The sequence below is a fragment of the Anolis carolinensis genome, chromosome 3 (genome assembly GCF_035594765.1).
Source record: "Anolis carolinensis isolate JA03-04 chromosome 3, rAnoCar3.1.pri, whole genome shotgun sequence".
NCBI lineage: Eukaryota > Metazoa > Chordata > Lepidosauria > Squamata > Dactyloidae > Anolis > Anolis carolinensis.
Genome location: NC_085843.1, coordinates 101818103 through 101836542, shown reverse-complemented (window position 1 = coordinate 101836542; position 18440 = coordinate 101818103). Strand labels below are relative to the sequence as shown.

Below are 18440 nucleotides of genomic sequence, written 5' to 3'. Positions count from 1 at the left end.
TAGAGTGGATAGAAACTAAAAGCATGCTTATACATTTTTAAGCAAAATTAAAAATATTAAGCATATATTGAGATCCAGGCATAACATTTAAGCTTTTTCTCAAAATGACAAAGGGAAAGATTATTAAAGGGATCAGTGGTAGGTTTTCCCAACTCTGTTAACATAGAGCCATAAAGGAGTCAACTCAGTAGTATGTTAAAAATATGTATTCCTTTACCCTATGCTACCTTTGAACCCTCTCACCTGCCACTAGCCGCTGAACAAAAGAAACAGCAGCAGCAGGGTAGACTTTTTTCCTAGCAGCACTGCTTCCATACAAGTTATCATCTTCTTTTAACTGGTACATCAGAACAACGGTCCGGGGAGGTTGAGTAGGATGGCGGGAAATATGAGTTTTAAAGGCCGTTTCACTGTATTTAATTCTGTCTTAACTACACTGTTAAAATTTAATTTTTTTTAACTTTCATACTGCACTTTTTAAACTTGTCTGGTGTGGATTGTTAGCTGCCTTGAGTCCCCACAGGGAAAAAGACAGGGTATAAATAAAGCTAATAATAATCTCCTATTAGACACATAGTGTGGTCTTTTATATACATACAAAATAGTGATTCAACAAAAACAGACAATGTTGTAAGTTAAGAAATTTAAGTATGCTTCACAAAATGCATAAAACAGTTAGAGCAGAGTACAGTGTTCCCTCACTTATCGTGGGGGTTACGTTCCAGGACCACCCACAATAAGTGAAATTCCGCAAAGTAGGGGCACTATATTTATTTCAATATTTACACATTATATTAGTTGGTGGCCTTTCTCCCCTTTGCAAGCCTTCTTCCTGCACTTCTTCCTCTGAGGTGCCTGCCAGTTTCCCTTTTGTGCATGCGCCTCCCTCTTGTCAGCATCCAAAGTGGCCTGGCTGGATGCTAACGAGAGGGAGGGCGCATGCGCAAAAGGGAAACTTGCACCTTATGCGCATGCGCAACTCTCAGGAAAAAAAACGCGAAGCAGTGAGGGAGTGAAAAGTGAACAGCAAAATAGGGAGGGAACACTGTACTTCTTTATTGGCAGTGGAAAAGATCAGCAATGCATATCCATAAATTCAGAATATAAAATCAGAACACAGCTGTCAAGTTCAAGTTTTTAGCATCACCAATCTATCCAACAAACTGACATCTATTTCAGTAAATACTCAGTACTTTAAAAATATTTGACCTGTAATTTTAAAGCTTCCAAACAGAATCCAGATGCCTGACATACTCAGGTATAAGTTTGGAAATCTTAGTAAAAAAATCAATCCAAAAATCTGGACCAATTTATCTACAGGTCAGTATGAGTACTGTATATTAACCCTTATCGCAAAAGGAAGACCCCTTTCTCTGGATAAAGTGGTAAAATGCAAGGGCTGAATCAATCCTGGGAGAATCTGAAAGAAGCACCAAGTCCCTCTATTCCAGTGGTTCTCAACCAGGGGTCCCCAGGTGTTTTGGCCTACAACTCCCAGAAATCCTAGCCAGTTTACCATTTGTTAGGATTTCTGGGAGTTAAATGCCAAAACATCTGGGGACTTGATATAAGGTAATATGTTTACCTTACAAGAACATCTACATATATACTTCACTACTGGTAGTGCAGCAGGTTAAATTGTTGAGCTGCTGAACTTGCTGACCAAAAGGTGGACAGTTCGAAACCAGAGAGCGGGGTAAGCTCCCACTGTTAGCCCCAGCTTCTGTCAACCTAGCAGTTCAAAAACATGCAAATGTGAGTTGATCAATAGGTACTGCTCCGGCAGGAAGTTAACTGCACTCCATGCAGCCATGCTGGCCACATGACCTAGGGGGTGTCTATGGAAAATTCCAGCTCTTCGGTTTAGAAATGGAGATGAGCACCAACCCCCAGAGTTGGACACAACTAGACTTAATGTTGGGGGGAAACCTTTACCTTTACCTTAACACAAAAGATGACATACAACAGGATACCCTTTCCTGTACTTTAAACCCATCTTTTTAACCAGTCTTAACCTATGGTTTTGATAATGGTCTCTGATTTTGGCTTTGTCGAAACCACTGATCACCTTAACCAAACCTGCAACTATGCTTGTTATTAGCATGTTTCTTCAACAGCCCACCATGGTTAACACTAACCAAAGCATATTGTGTTTGGAAACACAACCTTTATCACAGATTATAATGAATTGTGAGTAGTATTCTCATTTGGGTTGGCTTGTTGTAAATACATACTTTTAATAGTGTGAATTGTTGAAAATAACTTTGTTTACATATTCAGCTATGGACTTCATGAGCACTGAATTCTCTTTTGCCATAGCAAAACCTTTGCTCTCAAATAATGTTTTCAATTTCACAGACAAACAAAGTATAATTTATCTAAAAAGAACTGAGAGTTTGTATTTCTAGTCTGATATGCCACTGTTATCATTGTGTCAAACTGTTCTTGAAAAACAGGGCTACTAAAACGCTTTGTGCTCTGTTCTCTCATGATATTTCACACTTTCAGGTTTGCATTGCAACACTGTTACAAAATACTAAGAGGTTTAATAGTTTTGGTTCCCCTTCCCCCACCAAAAACGCAACTTCAAAGGAAATGTTTGTACAGAGGAAATGTCTGCTATAAACTTGTGGATACATTTAGCTGCTAGTAGAGTTACAGTTTCTAGTCTTAAAAGGCCTAAAACTGTTTCACATCACTTATGAAGTAAAAAGTACTTTTTAGTAGCGAAAATGGAATTTGTCCTGGAAACCAGAAGAGCCATCCCCAGACCCATCACTCAACTAGAATATCAAGTCAAATCAAATACCCTCAGACTCAATCATTTATTTATTTATTTGTACCATGTATATGGATTCCTCATTAGAACAATAGTCAGAAGAGATCACATAGGTCATCCAGTTCAACCCCATTTTACTATGCAAGAAAAGCACAATCAAAGCACCCCCAACAAATGACCATCCAGCCTCTGTTTAAAAGCTTCCAAAGGAACCTCCACCACACTCTGAGGCAGTGAGATGTTGTTTTATTATTATCGTTGTTATTATTATTATTAACTTTATTAACTTCTACTGTTGAGCAGCTCTTACAGTCAGGAATTATTTTTGTCTTGATAAAGTCTAAATATTTTGTTGAAGGATAACACATATCCACATATCTAGAACAGAATTTCTCAAACTGTTCTCCTCGAGATGTTTTGAACTTCATCTCTCACAATTCCTAACAACTGGTGAACTTGCTGAGATTTCTGGGAGCTGAAGTCCAAAACGCCTGGAGAAGCAGAGTTTGAAAAACACAGCTCCTTCACCAATTACCACAAGACAGGACAACAGGATCTACATCAGTGGTTCTCAATCTGTGGGCCCCTAGGTGTTTTGGCCTAGAACTTCCAGAAATCCCAGCCAGTTTACCAGCTGTTAGGATTTCTGGGAGTTGAAGGCCAAAACATCTAGAAACCCACAGGTTGAGAACCACTGATCTACATCTTACATTTGTTCAAACCCTTAAAAACAGGCACCAGAAATGCTTTTTAATATTGCCTTCAAAATCAAGTGCAAAATATCCTACTGCTTATACCAGTTTAATTTTACCAATGCATTACATCTAAAAAGAGTATCTGCAAGAGTAAACTCGTCTCGGTGTTCATGTTTGTTGTGGGGCTGCTATGTGCATTTAGCAAAAAGTAAAGCTGTGGATGAAAGTAGGTAAATAAAAAACTTAATAACAAAAAGCATGGTTACACTCCAATTAACAGGACAATAACATCCTTCTCAATGTGTGTTTTGCAGTAAGGATCACAGATGGCATTATAATAAGTAATTTCTCTATGATATACTAATAGATTGTTTCAGCCTGGTATTATAATAAGACACTATTTAGTGGTTTTCAATTATTTAAACTTCCTCCTTCATCCATGCCAGCTCTTCCCAACCTAGTGCTACCCAAATGTAGACTCCAAGTCCCATCATCCCTGATCACTGCCCAAGGTGACTGGGGTAGGATGGAGAAAACTGTTCAATGCAATTAAAACATGTCGTTTATACTGTTGCTTGATAATACAGCCATCTCCCCTTAATTTTTATCCACAGGTTGGCTTTTTTCACCCATAGCTCACTGAATAAAGAATTCGTGCCTCCTACTTTAATGAAAGCTCCTAAACACAGACATAAAGCATAACCAGCTCTCAATCAGTCAGAGTTAAAAGCTTTGCTGGAACAAAACCTCTTACTGGCATCAGCACAATTATGAAAGATTTTACAACTTTTGAGTCATAAAACATACAACAGCCAGTTATAACTTATAAACACAAATTCTGCTCGTTGCTTTATAGTTTAGCTTGTTTAAAGCAAGAGGTCCCCTCTGTATGTGCATCAATGGCCAACAAAGACACCAGGAGTACAACATGGGGACAAAGGTATAGCATCTCCTGTTCAGGCTCCCCAGAAAGTGTGCAGAAAGAGAGAGACATACAGGCTCCAAGAGACCTAACATGTTATGGATTGTATTGCAACTCCAAAACAAGAAGCAGACATTGTATGTTATGAACTATTCTTTATTTTTGATTATTGTTTGAGATTAAAAAAAAATAACAGGAGGCCTATAACTGGAACTTCATAAACAAAACAGTTTCCTGAATTTCTAGGAATCTCTGACAACTACTCCAGATCCAAACATCTGCTTGCTAATATCCATCACATATTAAAACCATGCACTATGTAACTTATTTCAAGTTATAACTCTCACTAAAACTCTCATAAACATAATCTCTGAATATGCATACTCAACATCCAAAGCTACTTATGGTTTTTAGATTTTTTTTTTTCCTCTAAGGATTGTTTTCTTTCAGCTCAAACTCTAATCCTTGCCATGTATCTAAACTAAAATCAGAAACAGTCATATGAAATATCCTAAATCTGGTGAACAGTAACTATTATTCCAGCCATTTAATCATTACTATTTAATGGTAACAAATGTTAAATGGGCAGTTTGCACCCATACCCATTATGCATGGAAGCAAACTCTGTTGAAATCCAACCTCATGCATTAGTAGCTGCATTTTCTACTTAAAAGTTCCATATTCTACCAGCAGAAATGTAGTTTTTGAAAGATATAATAAATATAGAAGCACTGAAGGCTGAGAAAATGTGAAATCATTCTCAACTATGCACTGAACTGAAAGAAGTATTGCTTTCAGTCACTGAAAATGTATTTCACTTCACCTATTTAAATTCTAGTAGGATAATTAACAGTGGATTCAAGCTTAACTCTAAAAAAAAACCCCAGCTATGTAATACATGTAAAAGGCATGTGTTCCATCAAAATGTAGTCTGTATGTTGATTGTTTATTCTAGTACAGATTTCTTGTATTATTCTGCTATACAGAATGGCCTCCATTTTTGTGGGGCAGTGATTTCACTTACCAACATCCAAAAAAGTTATCTCTAGGCATTTTCTAGGTCTAGGTCTATGGTATTTTTTTTACCAGAAGTTGATCACAGAATCAAGTTGAGGGAGCCAGAAATGCTACAGAGGTGTTCTCTCTAGGCATTTGCTAGGGCCCCCAGCAGGATTCCACTGGAAGTCATTCATGTCAATAGGTTCACTATTATCCATGATTTCATGTTTCCAAATTAAGTCCAGAAACATATCCCCATTGATAAAGAGGCCATATCATATTCTACTTTTATTGAGAAAAAAATATGACATTAGAATCTGCCTAAATATGCAAACAAAAATAGTACAGGAACAGATCAAGAAGTCAAAACATTTGTTGTCCACCAATGAGAGGTCAATCATAGAGGCATGTACTACACAAACTTGAGAACTGAATTCCAGTACTGATTCAACAAAACAGGACTGATTACCTTTTCTGCAAGTGATATTTTCCATACTACACCAGCAGAGATAGTAGTAGCAAATTTTACATGCTTTTAAATTACTTTAACATTTACATATAGCTACAAAAAGCAAACTACACCAAGATAAGGTGGTTGGCTTTAAAACACAAGCTTCACAACAAATGCTATCCATGTTAATAAAAAATAAGTTCCTCAACTACCAAGCTTCCCAAGACATAATATAATATAATCTTATCATATAAGGAGTTGAAGAAATAACGAGGAGCTTTATTGATAGTACTTTCAAGTATTAGTGATTCACCTCTCAATTTAGAAAGATGAGAATTAAATCTCAGTGCAACTCTGATTTAAGTCTCATTATTATCTTCAAAACACATTGTCTGTTAACAGCCTGACTCCAGTAAAGATTCAATGACTAATTAAAGCTGCTATGTTACATGGAACCTTTGAAACAATTTAAATGCTTTAAAATATTCTGTAGGAAAAAAATTCTGAATCATAATCCTTTGTCATGATTTCAAGATTTTTCAAACATGTTATGTTTGTATTTTTGCTTTTACAAAGAACTTTCAACTAGGTAGTATTCTGTCTCCAGTTTATTGAAGAAAAATACTACAGTGGAACTTTGACTTAAGAGTGTCTCGACCTAAGAGCATTTTGAGTTAAGAGCCCTCGTTTGGCCTGTATTTTGCTTTGAAATAAGAGCAGCATTTTGTGTTAAGAGCTAGGGCAAGAAGGAGCGCTAGTGCAAGAGTGCAGGACTTTAGGGCTTCAATGGAGCAGCCTCTGAACCTCATGCCTTGTGCTCTTGTCCACTTTGGGAGATTGCTCTCTGCTTTGCTTTTGTCCACTTCGAGGAACTTTGGGTTAGCTGATTTTATGCGGTTTTTATTCCTGGTATGTTTGGCCTCATGAAGAGAGAGAAGGAGAGAAAGCAAGAAAGGGAGGGAGGCTGGAATGAATACAGTATGAAGAAAATTATACTTCTGCCTCTTCACTTTGTGCTTTATGCTTCCTTGCCACAACTTTGTGCTGCTACCATTTTAAAGTTAATCTTTCTTTTTTATTGTTCCATGTGAAAGTGCACTAATACATTATTTGTTATTTTTAAAGTACATTTTCTTATTTAAAAATATGTAACAAAAACATGGAGCGGGCCCAGAGTTGATTAATAGCATTTCAGTGCATTTCAATGGGAAGAGTCACTTTGAGATAAGAGTTATTTGAATTAAGAGCTCAGTCACAGAACAAACTAAACTTTTAACTCAAGTTATCACTGTATAATTTTATTTTGGCACATAATTCATGCTGAGAATTTGGCACACCCATTGAAAATATAATTCCCTGGATCTTTCCAACTTTCAAGCTTATATAAACAAATGAAAAAGATGCCATGAAAGCATCCTTGAATTTAATTACTGTTAGATATACTTCAGAACAAGAAACATAACATTCATTAAGTTTACAAGGATGACAGTTGTCTCAACCCAAAAATGTCAGGCCTTAGAAAATATTGATGGTTTTTATGATAAACATCCCAAATTTAATAAAATAATAAAATATAAATGTCATAAGTGAGCATTATGTTAATTGGATTTCTTCCTCTATGCCACTTTAAAATTAAATGCAAGTTCTTATTTTCATCAAAAATGAGAAGATTCCAGCTCAGTAGAAGTAAAAACTATCAGTTCTCCACATTCACTGGGGTTAGGGGCACAGGAGCCCCATTAAAGGGAAAACGCACAAATAAAGACATTGCAATTTTTTTTAGGTGAGAGAACACTTCTCTATGAATTTCTAGTTCTTCTAGCATGACTATATGGTCAGCTTCCTCTGAAAGCTGAACATAGAATGGCATTAGATGACCAAGAGATTCCTAGACAGGTTTTCTATCTAGGGACATAGAGATCCTGGGGGACCTAGAGGACTTGGAGAAAATTCACCATAAAGTCTTACTAAAGGACCTAAAGAGACATTTCTTGTGAAATCCATAAAAGTTAAAATCGCAAACCTGGAGGGACGATTGTAGTAGAGGCAGATTCTAGGCCATGTCTTGGGGGTTTGCATTTTCCTTATCTCACCCCATTTATCTACAATGAATTGCCAAGAAGAGGATGTGATGAGATAAAAAAGGGAAGAACTGCCATCAGAGATGACCCATTTCCATTCTATGGGTGGCAAAAATGAGGGGATAGAGGAAGGGATAGGGGCTTAGAAAGCTCCCTCGTCCTTATTCCTTCTGAGGTGGCACAGCATGGAGACAAGACAGGCGTATATCCCCTTCATTACTCTGGCAATGAGCAAAAATATTTAATTCTATCATTTCCAATCTTCCTTTGTACTGCAAACAGCATTGAGAAAGATAGCAAAAGACCCAATCTTCCCTCTTGTGCTTTCCAGAGAAAAGTCAAGCAAGGATGCATTTTCTTTGGACAATGCCATTGGGACCAATCCTCACCAAATCCCAACCCAGTGAGAAAAGAAGATGAATGAACAGCAGAAATGACAGCTGTTGAGAATTGATGTGATGTTTGGTAAGCAAACAAAGAGAGGTGCAGTTGTCATTTTCTCTTGCTCAGTTGTTTACCTGCACTGACATTTTTGCAAGTACTATGTACACCAACAAACCACTGACTCATTTCAACTTCCTGATAACCTATTTCAGACCCAAAGTATCCTGAATAGGAAAAAAAATGCTTTGAGTCTGGGGCTGGAAGACTGTGCATATTAAGGTCACAAAAGTTGTACTAGGACTATTTGAAGTTGTGTGCAAAAGTAAGTTTCTGTTCATGGCAAACCAATCATTCATATGTATTCCAAGAAAAATGTATGAGAGGATACTACAAAATTACCCAAGCTTCTCTCAGAAAAGGCATGCATGGGAAGGGGGGGGGGCGGGGGGAGAGAACAGCATCAAAAACAACCAAGACACAAAAACAAAAACAGATGTGAAGGAAGGACCACATATGATTAGTTTGGCTTTTCTTTTTCCCTCTCTGGGGGAAGAAAGATCTTTAGGATATCTAAATGAAAAACACCAAAACTCCTCCAAAAGAGGATTGATGCAACACACCAGTAACCTTTTTAATCCAATATTTCAGGAACTGGACATATTCCATGTGCATATCATATTCACATATAAAGATATAACACATCTCAGATCACAAATACTAATATTTATTGTATATATTGGAATGGGAGTGTGCATATTAAGTAAAGTACACTATATTTATGCAACTATTCTACATTAAATAGAATGGCCACTATAACATAGAAAGCTAATAACTTCATGTCACAAAAAAAAATCACGAGTTGCAACTGAAAACTTGTACAGATGCAACTTCTTATATTTACAGGAATAGCTATATCTTTAAGTGACACAGCATATCACTTACAGACACATTACTTCTTGACGTCCACAGAAATACAAAAACACTCAGCAATAACAGAAAGACCACTTAGTGCAGTTATACTTAATGACACACATACCATTCATTTCTCCCCATTGCTTCTCCCAAACTCCCTTTTCCCCAGCACAGCTGCTCTTTCTTTGCATGCACTGCATGCATGCATATGCATATTCCTCATTCACTCATATACACATCTATCTGCTCAAATGTATAGACTTCCCAGTTATCACTCAGATGCACACACTCTCCCCTTATAAAGTGCCTCCATGACCTTACCACAACCTCCTGTGATGTTCTTCTTACTTATTTTTATTAACTCAAAATCAGGTAGATTTTTGGTAGATTCAGGGAAATTTGATTGGGTTTAGGGAAGCTTTGTCCTCAACATATCCTTTTATGTACCTCCAGGATACTGCTAAAAATACCTCTGTTAACATCTAGTTTGTAAAAAAAACCCAAAAAAACCTAGCATAAAGTGCAGCTCTAGAAGAAGCTGGAAGGTTCACTTCTATTTGCATGATATTGAGTCAGAGTGTCTTCACGACTTTCACGCTACTCTTCTATGTGGGGAGGCTACCTTTAAAACTATTTAAATCTTCAGAGAACTGAGATTGTTACTCATAAAAATATACAAACCACTTTGCTTGGTTGGAGAAAGGGTCTCTCCCACCTGACCTTTAAAAGCTGCTGTTCTTTCTGTTCTACTACATTCACCACTCCTTCATATGCCCACTCACTCACATACACTCTGTCATCTGTTTCATGCACAGCCTCTTCCCTTACCGCTTTACTCCTCTCTACCACTTTCTTTACCAATTGTTGTTGCTGTTGTTGCTGTTGTAGTTATTGTGTGCCTTCATGTTGTTTGTGATTTATGACAAGCCTAAGATGATCCTATCCTACGGTTTTCTGGGGTTAAGAGTGTGGGATTTGCTCGAGGTCACCCAGTGGGTTTTCATGGCCAAGCAGGGATCCAAACCTTGGTCTCCAGAGCATAGCCCAATGCTCAAACACAATTACACCATGCTGGTGCTCACCCTTTTTGCTTCTTTCCAAAGGTTTCCTGCTCTTCTCCACCCCATTTTGCTCCTACCTCTAAACCAGTGGTCTTCTTAATTCTTAAAACTCCAGAAAGCAAACTGTGGTATCTCTGTTAAACTTTCACCACATTATTTTCTCAATCCAAATTGGGTTTCAGACACTCAGTAAAATAAACTAATCTAATCTTCACTCGTATTTTTAGGGTTGTCTGCAGCTTCTTTCTGTGAGTCCTGTGCAATAGACAAATATACGGGGAAGCATTAGAGAGAAGAAAATTTCTAAATATCATCTCCTCTCCTAGAAAATGATTTGGCAAAGGGGAAGGGAGTCCAGGGAACAAGCAGCTAGGAACAAAGATCTTCCAAATCCTTCCATGTGTTGACTCCAATCCAAACTGGGCCTCCCTATTTAGTTAGGAACACGGTAATAACCAGCTTGCTCCTCTAGACTGCTTTTGGGCATCCTGTGCCGTTGTTCTCAAGCAACTCAAATCTCCCTTGCATCTATCCCACTGCTGCTCTCACAGAAGGCAAATCAGAACAGGATGGATTATGCGCCTAGCAGACACATTATAAAGCACAGAGAGGCATCACAAAGACAAGAGGGATTATTCTTTTTAACTTTCATGGAGTAAGAGGAGGGTATTCACACTTCAGAAGAACCAGGTAAATGTAGGCATGGCATCATTTGAGTTGGAAGCACATTGAAGACCAGAAAAGACCTCTGAGATGCTCAGGGAAGCCAACTCTGTTCTTCCAAAACTTCCACCAACCACCAACCCACGGCTCCTTGAATAGCACTGCACATTTAAACCCCCCAAATGCCCTTCTAAGCACTAAAGCCACAAAGTGCAAGTTCTCAGGAACAGCCTGCTCTGGTCAACCAAGTGTGGACACAACACTGCCACATGTTGCCACAGGCCTGCCTTATCTGGACACTCGAAATGCTCAGGCATCTGAAACTGTTTGCCTGGGTAGCTCAGAATGTGACACCTTTGCTTTCCAATGGCACACAAACAATTTCCTGCACAAATAACATGATCATCAATCTGTATGCATACGGTATATGGAACATAAAAAAAGAATGTTGTCAAAGGCTTTCATGGTTGGAATCACTGGGTTGCTGTGAGTTTTCCAGGCTGTATGACCATGTTCCAGAATCATTCTCTTCTGATGTTTCTATGGCAGGCATCCTCAGAGGTTGTGAGGTATATTGGAAACTAGGCAAGGGAGGTTTATATATCTGTGGAAGATCCAGGGTGGGAGAAAGAATTCTTGTCTGTTGCAGACAAGTGTGAATGCTGCAATAAATCACCTTGATTAGCATTGAACAGCCTTGCAGCTTCAAAGCCTGGCTGATTCCTGCCTGGGGGAATCCTTTGTTGGGAGGTATTAGCTGGCCCTGATTGTTTCCTGTCTGGAATTCCCATTTTCTGAGTGTTGTTCCTTATTTACTGTCCTAGTTGCCAGATTTTCTTCATGTTCATGGTTTTCCCCTTTCTGTTGAAATTGTCTACATGCTTGTGGATTTCAGTGGCTTTGCTGTGTAGTCTCACATGGTGCTGGTTAGAGTGGTCCAGCATTTCTGTGTTCTCAGATAATATGCTGTGTCTAGGTTGGTTCAACCAGTCCTCTGCTCTGGCTGACTTCTCTGGTTGAGTTAGTCTGCAGTGGCTTTCATGTTTCTTGATTCGTGTTTGGGCAATGCTGAGTTTTGTGGTCCCTATGTAGACTTGTCCACAGCTGCATGGTATATGGTAGACTCCTGCAGAGGTGAGAGGATCCTTCTTGTCCTTTGCTGAAGGTAGCATTTGTTGGATTTTCTTAATGGGTCTGTAGATAGTTTGTAGGTTGTGTTTCTTCATCAGAAACACAACCTACAAGCCACCGTATTAAAAAAAAACCTCTAAAATCAGGACCGTAAGGCGCAGCAGGTTAAACCGCTGAGCTGTTGAACTTGCTGACCGAAAGGTCGGCAGTTCGAATCCGAGCTGCTGTTAGCCCAAGCTTCTGCCAACCAAGCAGTTTGAAAACATGCAAATGTGAGTAGATCAATAGGTTCCACTCCAGTGGGAAGGTAACGGCACTCCATGCAGTCATGTCGGCCACATGACCTTGGACAATGCCGACTCTTCAGCTTAGAAATGAAGATGAGTACCAACCCCCAGAGTAGGCACAACTAGACTTAATGTCTGGGGTAAACCTTTGCCTTTATTACAGGACAGTAAATAAAGAACAACACTCTGAAAACAGGGAAATTCCAGGCATGAAATAATCAAGGCCAGTTAACACCTCCCAACAAAGGATTCCCCCAGGCAGGAATCAGCCAGGCCTTGAAGCTGTAAGACTTTTCAATGCTAATCAAGATGATTAATTGCAACATTCACACTTGCCTCCAACAGACAAGAGTTTTTTCTCCCACCCTGGACCTTCCACAGAGATATAAACCTCCCTTGCCTAGCTTCCAATATACCTCAAAATCTCTGAGGATGCCTGCCATAGAAACGTCAGGAAAGAATGCTTCTTCTGGAACATGGACATACAGCCCGGAAAACTCACAGCAACCCATAAGAAATGAATTTCGGCTTAAACTTGGGTCTTAGGTCTCATTCGGCAAAGATTACAAAATAGAGGGGGCGGGGTGCGAAATAATAATGTCATATTAGAGATACTCAAGCTTGCAGAGAAGTGCAATTCCTGAAACTGGCAGGTTAGCATCCAATTGAAGGCGAGAGGGACCCCCTCCTTTCTCCCCGCCCCCCGCCAGAGCCCCTGAGGGGACGGAGGCAGGAAAGCCGCTTCTTCTTCTTCTTCCATCCAAGGGAACGCATGTGGCTCCCGCTCCCTTCGGGGTCCCCTTGGCACCCCCACTTCCCGCCAAAAGAGCCCTGTCGTTGCCCGCTCCGGGTCCGTGCTCAGCTCACCGCATAGTAGAGGGAATGCCTGGCCTTCAGCAGCGCTGCCTCCCCTCCGGAGGGCGGAATCAGCCCCAGGTCCCCCCGGCGCTGCAGCATGGCTGGCGGGCGGAGAAAGGGGGCTTGGATTTAAACCGACTTCGATGCAGCCCGGAGCCCTGCCGCCTCCCACCACGACCGGGCAGAGAGCATCCTCCTCCTCCTCCTCCGCCTCCTCTCAAACTACTTTCCCCACCGACTCAGTCCCTCGCCAAGCCGGGATGGGGACTGAAGCGCGGCGGCTGGAGGAGCCTGGGTTGCCGCCTCTCGGAGGGCGGGGCGCTTGGGCTCTGGGTGGCCCTCCCGCTTGGCTTCCCTTTTCGGGTTGAGGCGGAGGAGGAGGAGGAGGGCGAACGCTTCGCCTCAGCAACAGCTGGAGGCGGGAAATGTCCTGGTTCTTCTTCTTTCCTGTCCTTGGCTTTTTAGGGCGGAGGGGAACTTGGGACGCCTCTGTACCACGAAGGCAGCCTGACCCTGCTTTAACTGCCATTGCTCAATTATATGGGATCCCGGGATTAGCAGTGTAACGAGTCACCCTTTGGCAGAGAAGCCCAAAGATATAGTCCAGTGACAAGAAATGCCATTTAGCATTGAACCAGGGCAGTTCAAGTGGCATCAAACTGCACTGCACCTACAGGCGCGCCCTTGCTTGCACAGAGAGGGGGGGGGTCTATATTGCCTTGAATGTGGCAGTTTTTTCCCAGCTGATTTGCCTTGCGCTCCTTTGTCTCTATACCAGGCATGGGCAAACTTGGGCCCTCCCTCCAGGTGTTTTGGACTTCAACTCCCGCCGTTCCTCACAGCCTCAGGCCCTTTCCTTTCCCCCCTCAGCCGCTTAAGCTATAGGAAGAATTTCTTTTTAAAAGATCTTCATGTTTTAGAATAACCAATTCAAGAGAGAATTCAGTAACCAATCATGTTTTAAAGGAGATACATATCACCTTCTATTCAAGGTTTTAAAAAGGCTTTATTTACTAAGGGGAAGGGGAACGAATTATCTTCGCAGTTGTCATCTACATCAGCTGGGAAATTTCAAAAACACTAAGCATATTGAATATCATGAATTCCTGCCTCAGTTCTGTTCATGCTGTCTTAAGCGACATAAATCTGGAAGAAGAAAATAGTCAAATTCACCTACTGGTATTAGTTGTTAGAGGTAATATGAATGAGTAATTACTAAAGCAGTTAGTGGTCTTTCAAAAGCTGGGCTAGCTGTAAAATGTTACTGAGCTAATGTAAGGAAATCATTAACCTTAAAACCTCTTCTTTAACAAAGCTCAGAATGGCATAATCCTACGCCTACTTGGCTGCAAGTAAATCTTTTCCAAATTAAGATTAATTTTTGAACAGCCATGGGTACGATTGTGCAGTGTTCCCTGCTTTTCTTCAATCTAGCAAGACATTTTATTAATTCTACAATATATTCTCTTGTTGCATTTTGTGTAAGGCATTGTTGACTTTCAATCAGTGAAAGACTGACAAGTTGATGCTTACTATCTAAAACAGAAATATGTATATAAAAAGGAAAATGAATAATAATAGAACATAATCTTACAACCTACCTTTAGAGATAGCATACAACTGTGCACATGGTGAAATAATACTGTTACTATCTTTCATCTTCAGTGAGTAAAGTAACAACATTTTAAAAATTGGGAAGATTACTTTCTCTACTACATCTCAGAACAGTGACTTTGAATAAGCAGATTACTGTTGACATTAATATTTTCCTTAAACTTTTCTCTTTTCGTTTGACTGTGAACCTTTACTATTTGCTGAGGTTTGATCCCAGGACCTTGGTGGAAACCAAAATCCATGGATGCTCAAGTCCAATTATATACAATAGTATATAATTATACAGAATGTCAAAATCAAGGTTTACTTTTCAGAAATTTTGATTGAATCCATGATACAGAATCAATGGGTATGGAGGGCCACTGAATATTACTTTGCAAAATCTGTACAGTGCAGTAACCTACAACTGATGGGACATGACTTCTTAAATGTGCATATAAATGTCCTGGACAGGTGACTAATTATATGTGAAAAAACAAATAAAGGAAAGGGTCAAATATATGTTTATGCAACCATTCCATGTTGGAGCTGGTGTGACCGACGAAGCCATTGCAGGTTGAATTTATTGTATGGAAAACTATTGTGACAGTTCAGATTAACCCGATTTACTCAAATCGAAGAAGGAGATGAGCCTTCATATTCATATGAAACATGGATTCCATCATTCATCCTGTCAGCTATTTCAGAATATCTTAAAATAGCCATACAAATTCAATCATGACGCAACTATAGAAAAATCAGATACCATCTGATTGCCAGATGCAAGGGAAACTTGACACAGATTCGAAAATATCCTGAGCATATTTTTAAGCAATAGGAATCAATAACTTTGCCAGAAAAATCTTCACAGTCATCCTCAAAAGAATCTATTTATTTTATGGTGTACTGTTTTAACATAATTCAGTGCTACAATAGACAAATACAATTTTAAAATGCCAAAGTCCTTGCAATTTTCAATTATTCAATTGTTGACAAATGATCTAATCCATCTGAGGCATTTTTATTGAGATCCAATCAGTATATTTTTGCAAGAGTATCTTAAAACGTTGACAGCAATAATTATTTTAGATATTTCTCCCTTTTGCCGCTTTAAAAAATAAAAATAGCCAATATATATCTTCTATTTTAAAAACAAAGGAAGTCAATCTAAATAGATGACATCTAAAATAAAAAGATATTCTAAGAGAGTATTTTAGATTCTCTTTGAACAGATATGTGGACAAACAGTAAAAATAGGAAAGTTTGAATTACCTCCTGTCTCCTATAAAATTATGTAATGGATCCATAATTAAAGTTAAACCAGTTAAGGACATTCTCAAATAATATACTGTATGTAACATTGCCTGAGTTATAATACAAAAGTATACATTTAATAAAAACAAACATTCCATCCTACCTGCTCACCCATCAATATTAATACCACAAATGTTACTTTTAAGAAATTCTAACCTAAAATTAATATTAAAAATCCATTATAGCAGGATTCAACACATGCTGCAATTGAGTTGGCTAGAATATGGAATATTTTGTTTTCTTTTACTATTTCTAAACTGCTCTGGGAACTTGTTGAAAGCAGATAATAAAAACATGACTAAATAAATACTTTCTGAAAAACAATTACAGAAGCCTTGGACGAATTGGTTGAGAATTTAAAAGAAAGAAAAATAATAGAAAAGAGAATCAGGCTGAACTGGCCCAGTTTGAAGGCCATCTGGATGGGGAATTCTATTGTTGTTGTTTTTGTTGTATTAGGTATCTCTCTTCAAAAACGGTTCTATACAATTTTACAGTTATTCAACAACATGCCAGGGTTAAAGAGACAATGTTGCCAATTGGACACAACTTTAAAACAATCTGGGGGGAGTTTAATTTGAGCCAATGGTTTGTTGTTTTGCCCCAAGTAAGTTGACATCTATTCTTGCATCAGTTAATCATCTGTTAAAAGAGAGTAATTGTGGCCTATCTCAGAATATTTATTTGAGAAGAAGACACAGAAGTTTGCGTGTTTTAGAACAATTTTTAACTTATTGGCTTCTTCTATTTTCCCACTCACCCATGAACCTTAATATTTGTTGGGTTTTTTAAAAAGCTGGTTCAAGTAATGGAATGTATAAACAAATCCAATTTCCCAAGAAGAAAATATTGTATAAATATAGCATGTGGTTACATTCCCAAATAAGAAAGTTATAGTAATCTTTGGTAATTGTAGACTGTACATGAAGACACCCTAATGCCAGTAAATCATTTTGTGGGGTTTGTTATTAAGGAGAACTTTTAAAAGTCAACTAGCTGTGCCCAGCCACGCGTTGCTGTGGCTTATGGGACTCATTTGTTGGACAGGTGAAATAGAAGTGAATAGCCTTGTAGCCTCAAAGCCTGGCTGTTTTCTTCTTATGCGAATCCTTGTTTGGTGAGCTGGAATACAATGGAATAGGCTTGCTGCTCGGAGGGCTGCATACTTGCATTCTAGGGAAATAATTTTTTGGGCTGCTAGAATTGCACTGAATAGCCTCGCTACTTCAAAGGCTGGCCGCTTTCTACATAGGGGCATCATTCGTTGCCCAGGTTGAATGGTATGGAGTAGCCTTGTGGCTTCAAAGCCTGGGTGTTTTCTATCTAGGGGAAATCTTGGTTGGCCAGGTTGAACAGCACTGAATAGCCTTGCTGCTTGCAAGCCTGGCCGCTTTCTACCTTGTGGAATTCTTGGTTGGCCAGGTTGAATAGCAATGAATAGTCTAGGTGCGGCAAGTAGGAATACTGTAATTAGTCACCTTGATTAGCATTTAATGGCATTGCAGCTTCAAAGCCTGGGTGCTTCCTGCCTGGGCAAATCCTTTGTTGGGAGGTGTTAGCTGACCCTGGTTGTTTATGGAATTTCCCTGTTTTCAGAGTGTTGCTCTTTATTTTATGTCCTGATTTTAGAGATTATATTGTTCTGTATTATTATACCACAGTAATTATTACATATTATATTTGTAATCTTCTATTATCTGCTTAGAACTGGATTACATGAGGCCCCTTCTACACAGCTGTATAAAATCCACACTGAACTAGATTATATGGCAGTGTGGACTCAAGATAATCCAGTTCAAAGCAGATACTGTGGATTAAGTGCCTTGGCATTCTGGTTATATAGCTGTGTGGGAGAGACTTGAGTCTATACTGCCATATAATTCAGTTCAAATCAGATAATCTGTATTTTATAGGCAGCGTAGAAGAGACCTGAGTGAAGAGACCTGAGCGCCATTCTGGCTGCGTGGGTTGCTAGGAGACGAAGTGGATGGAGCCTACCCTTCTAACTGGCAGCAAGGGGGAAAAACAGTTCTTCCTCTTCCTCTAATTTGGACTTTATTTTTCTAGGTTTTTTTGTCTGAAATACATAGACTGAATGATTATGTCTTTTGTGGCCAAATTTGGTGTGAATTGGTTCAGTGGTTTTGTTGTTTACTCCATAGTAAAACGTCACATTACATTTTTATATATACAGTGTTCCCTCACTTATCGCGGGGGTTAGGTTCCAGAACAAACCACAATAAGTGAAAATCCACAAAGTAGGGATACTATATATTTATACATTATTATTTACACTATTTTAGGTCTTTA

General features: G+C 39.1%; 1 protein-coding gene across 2 annotated transcripts in view; it reads right to left on the bottom strand.

Moving 5' to 3' along the window:
* Positions 1-18440, bottom strand: part of arhgap6 (Rho GTPase activating protein 6) — a 276724-nt gene that overhangs the window by 141652 nt on the left and 116632 nt on the right. The window contains exon 1 of one of the 2 annotated variants that reach the window (XM_062977255.1): positions 13233-13512. The exons of the other annotated variant lie outside the window; for it this stretch is intronic. Within the exon in view, the coding sequence (XP_062833325.1) occupies positions 13233-13322 (90 nt within the window). The 5' untranslated portion in view covers positions 13323-13512. Of the gene's footprint in view, positions 1-13232; positions 13513-18440 lie in introns of those variants that run through there. 2 annotated transcript variants of the gene reach the window in all.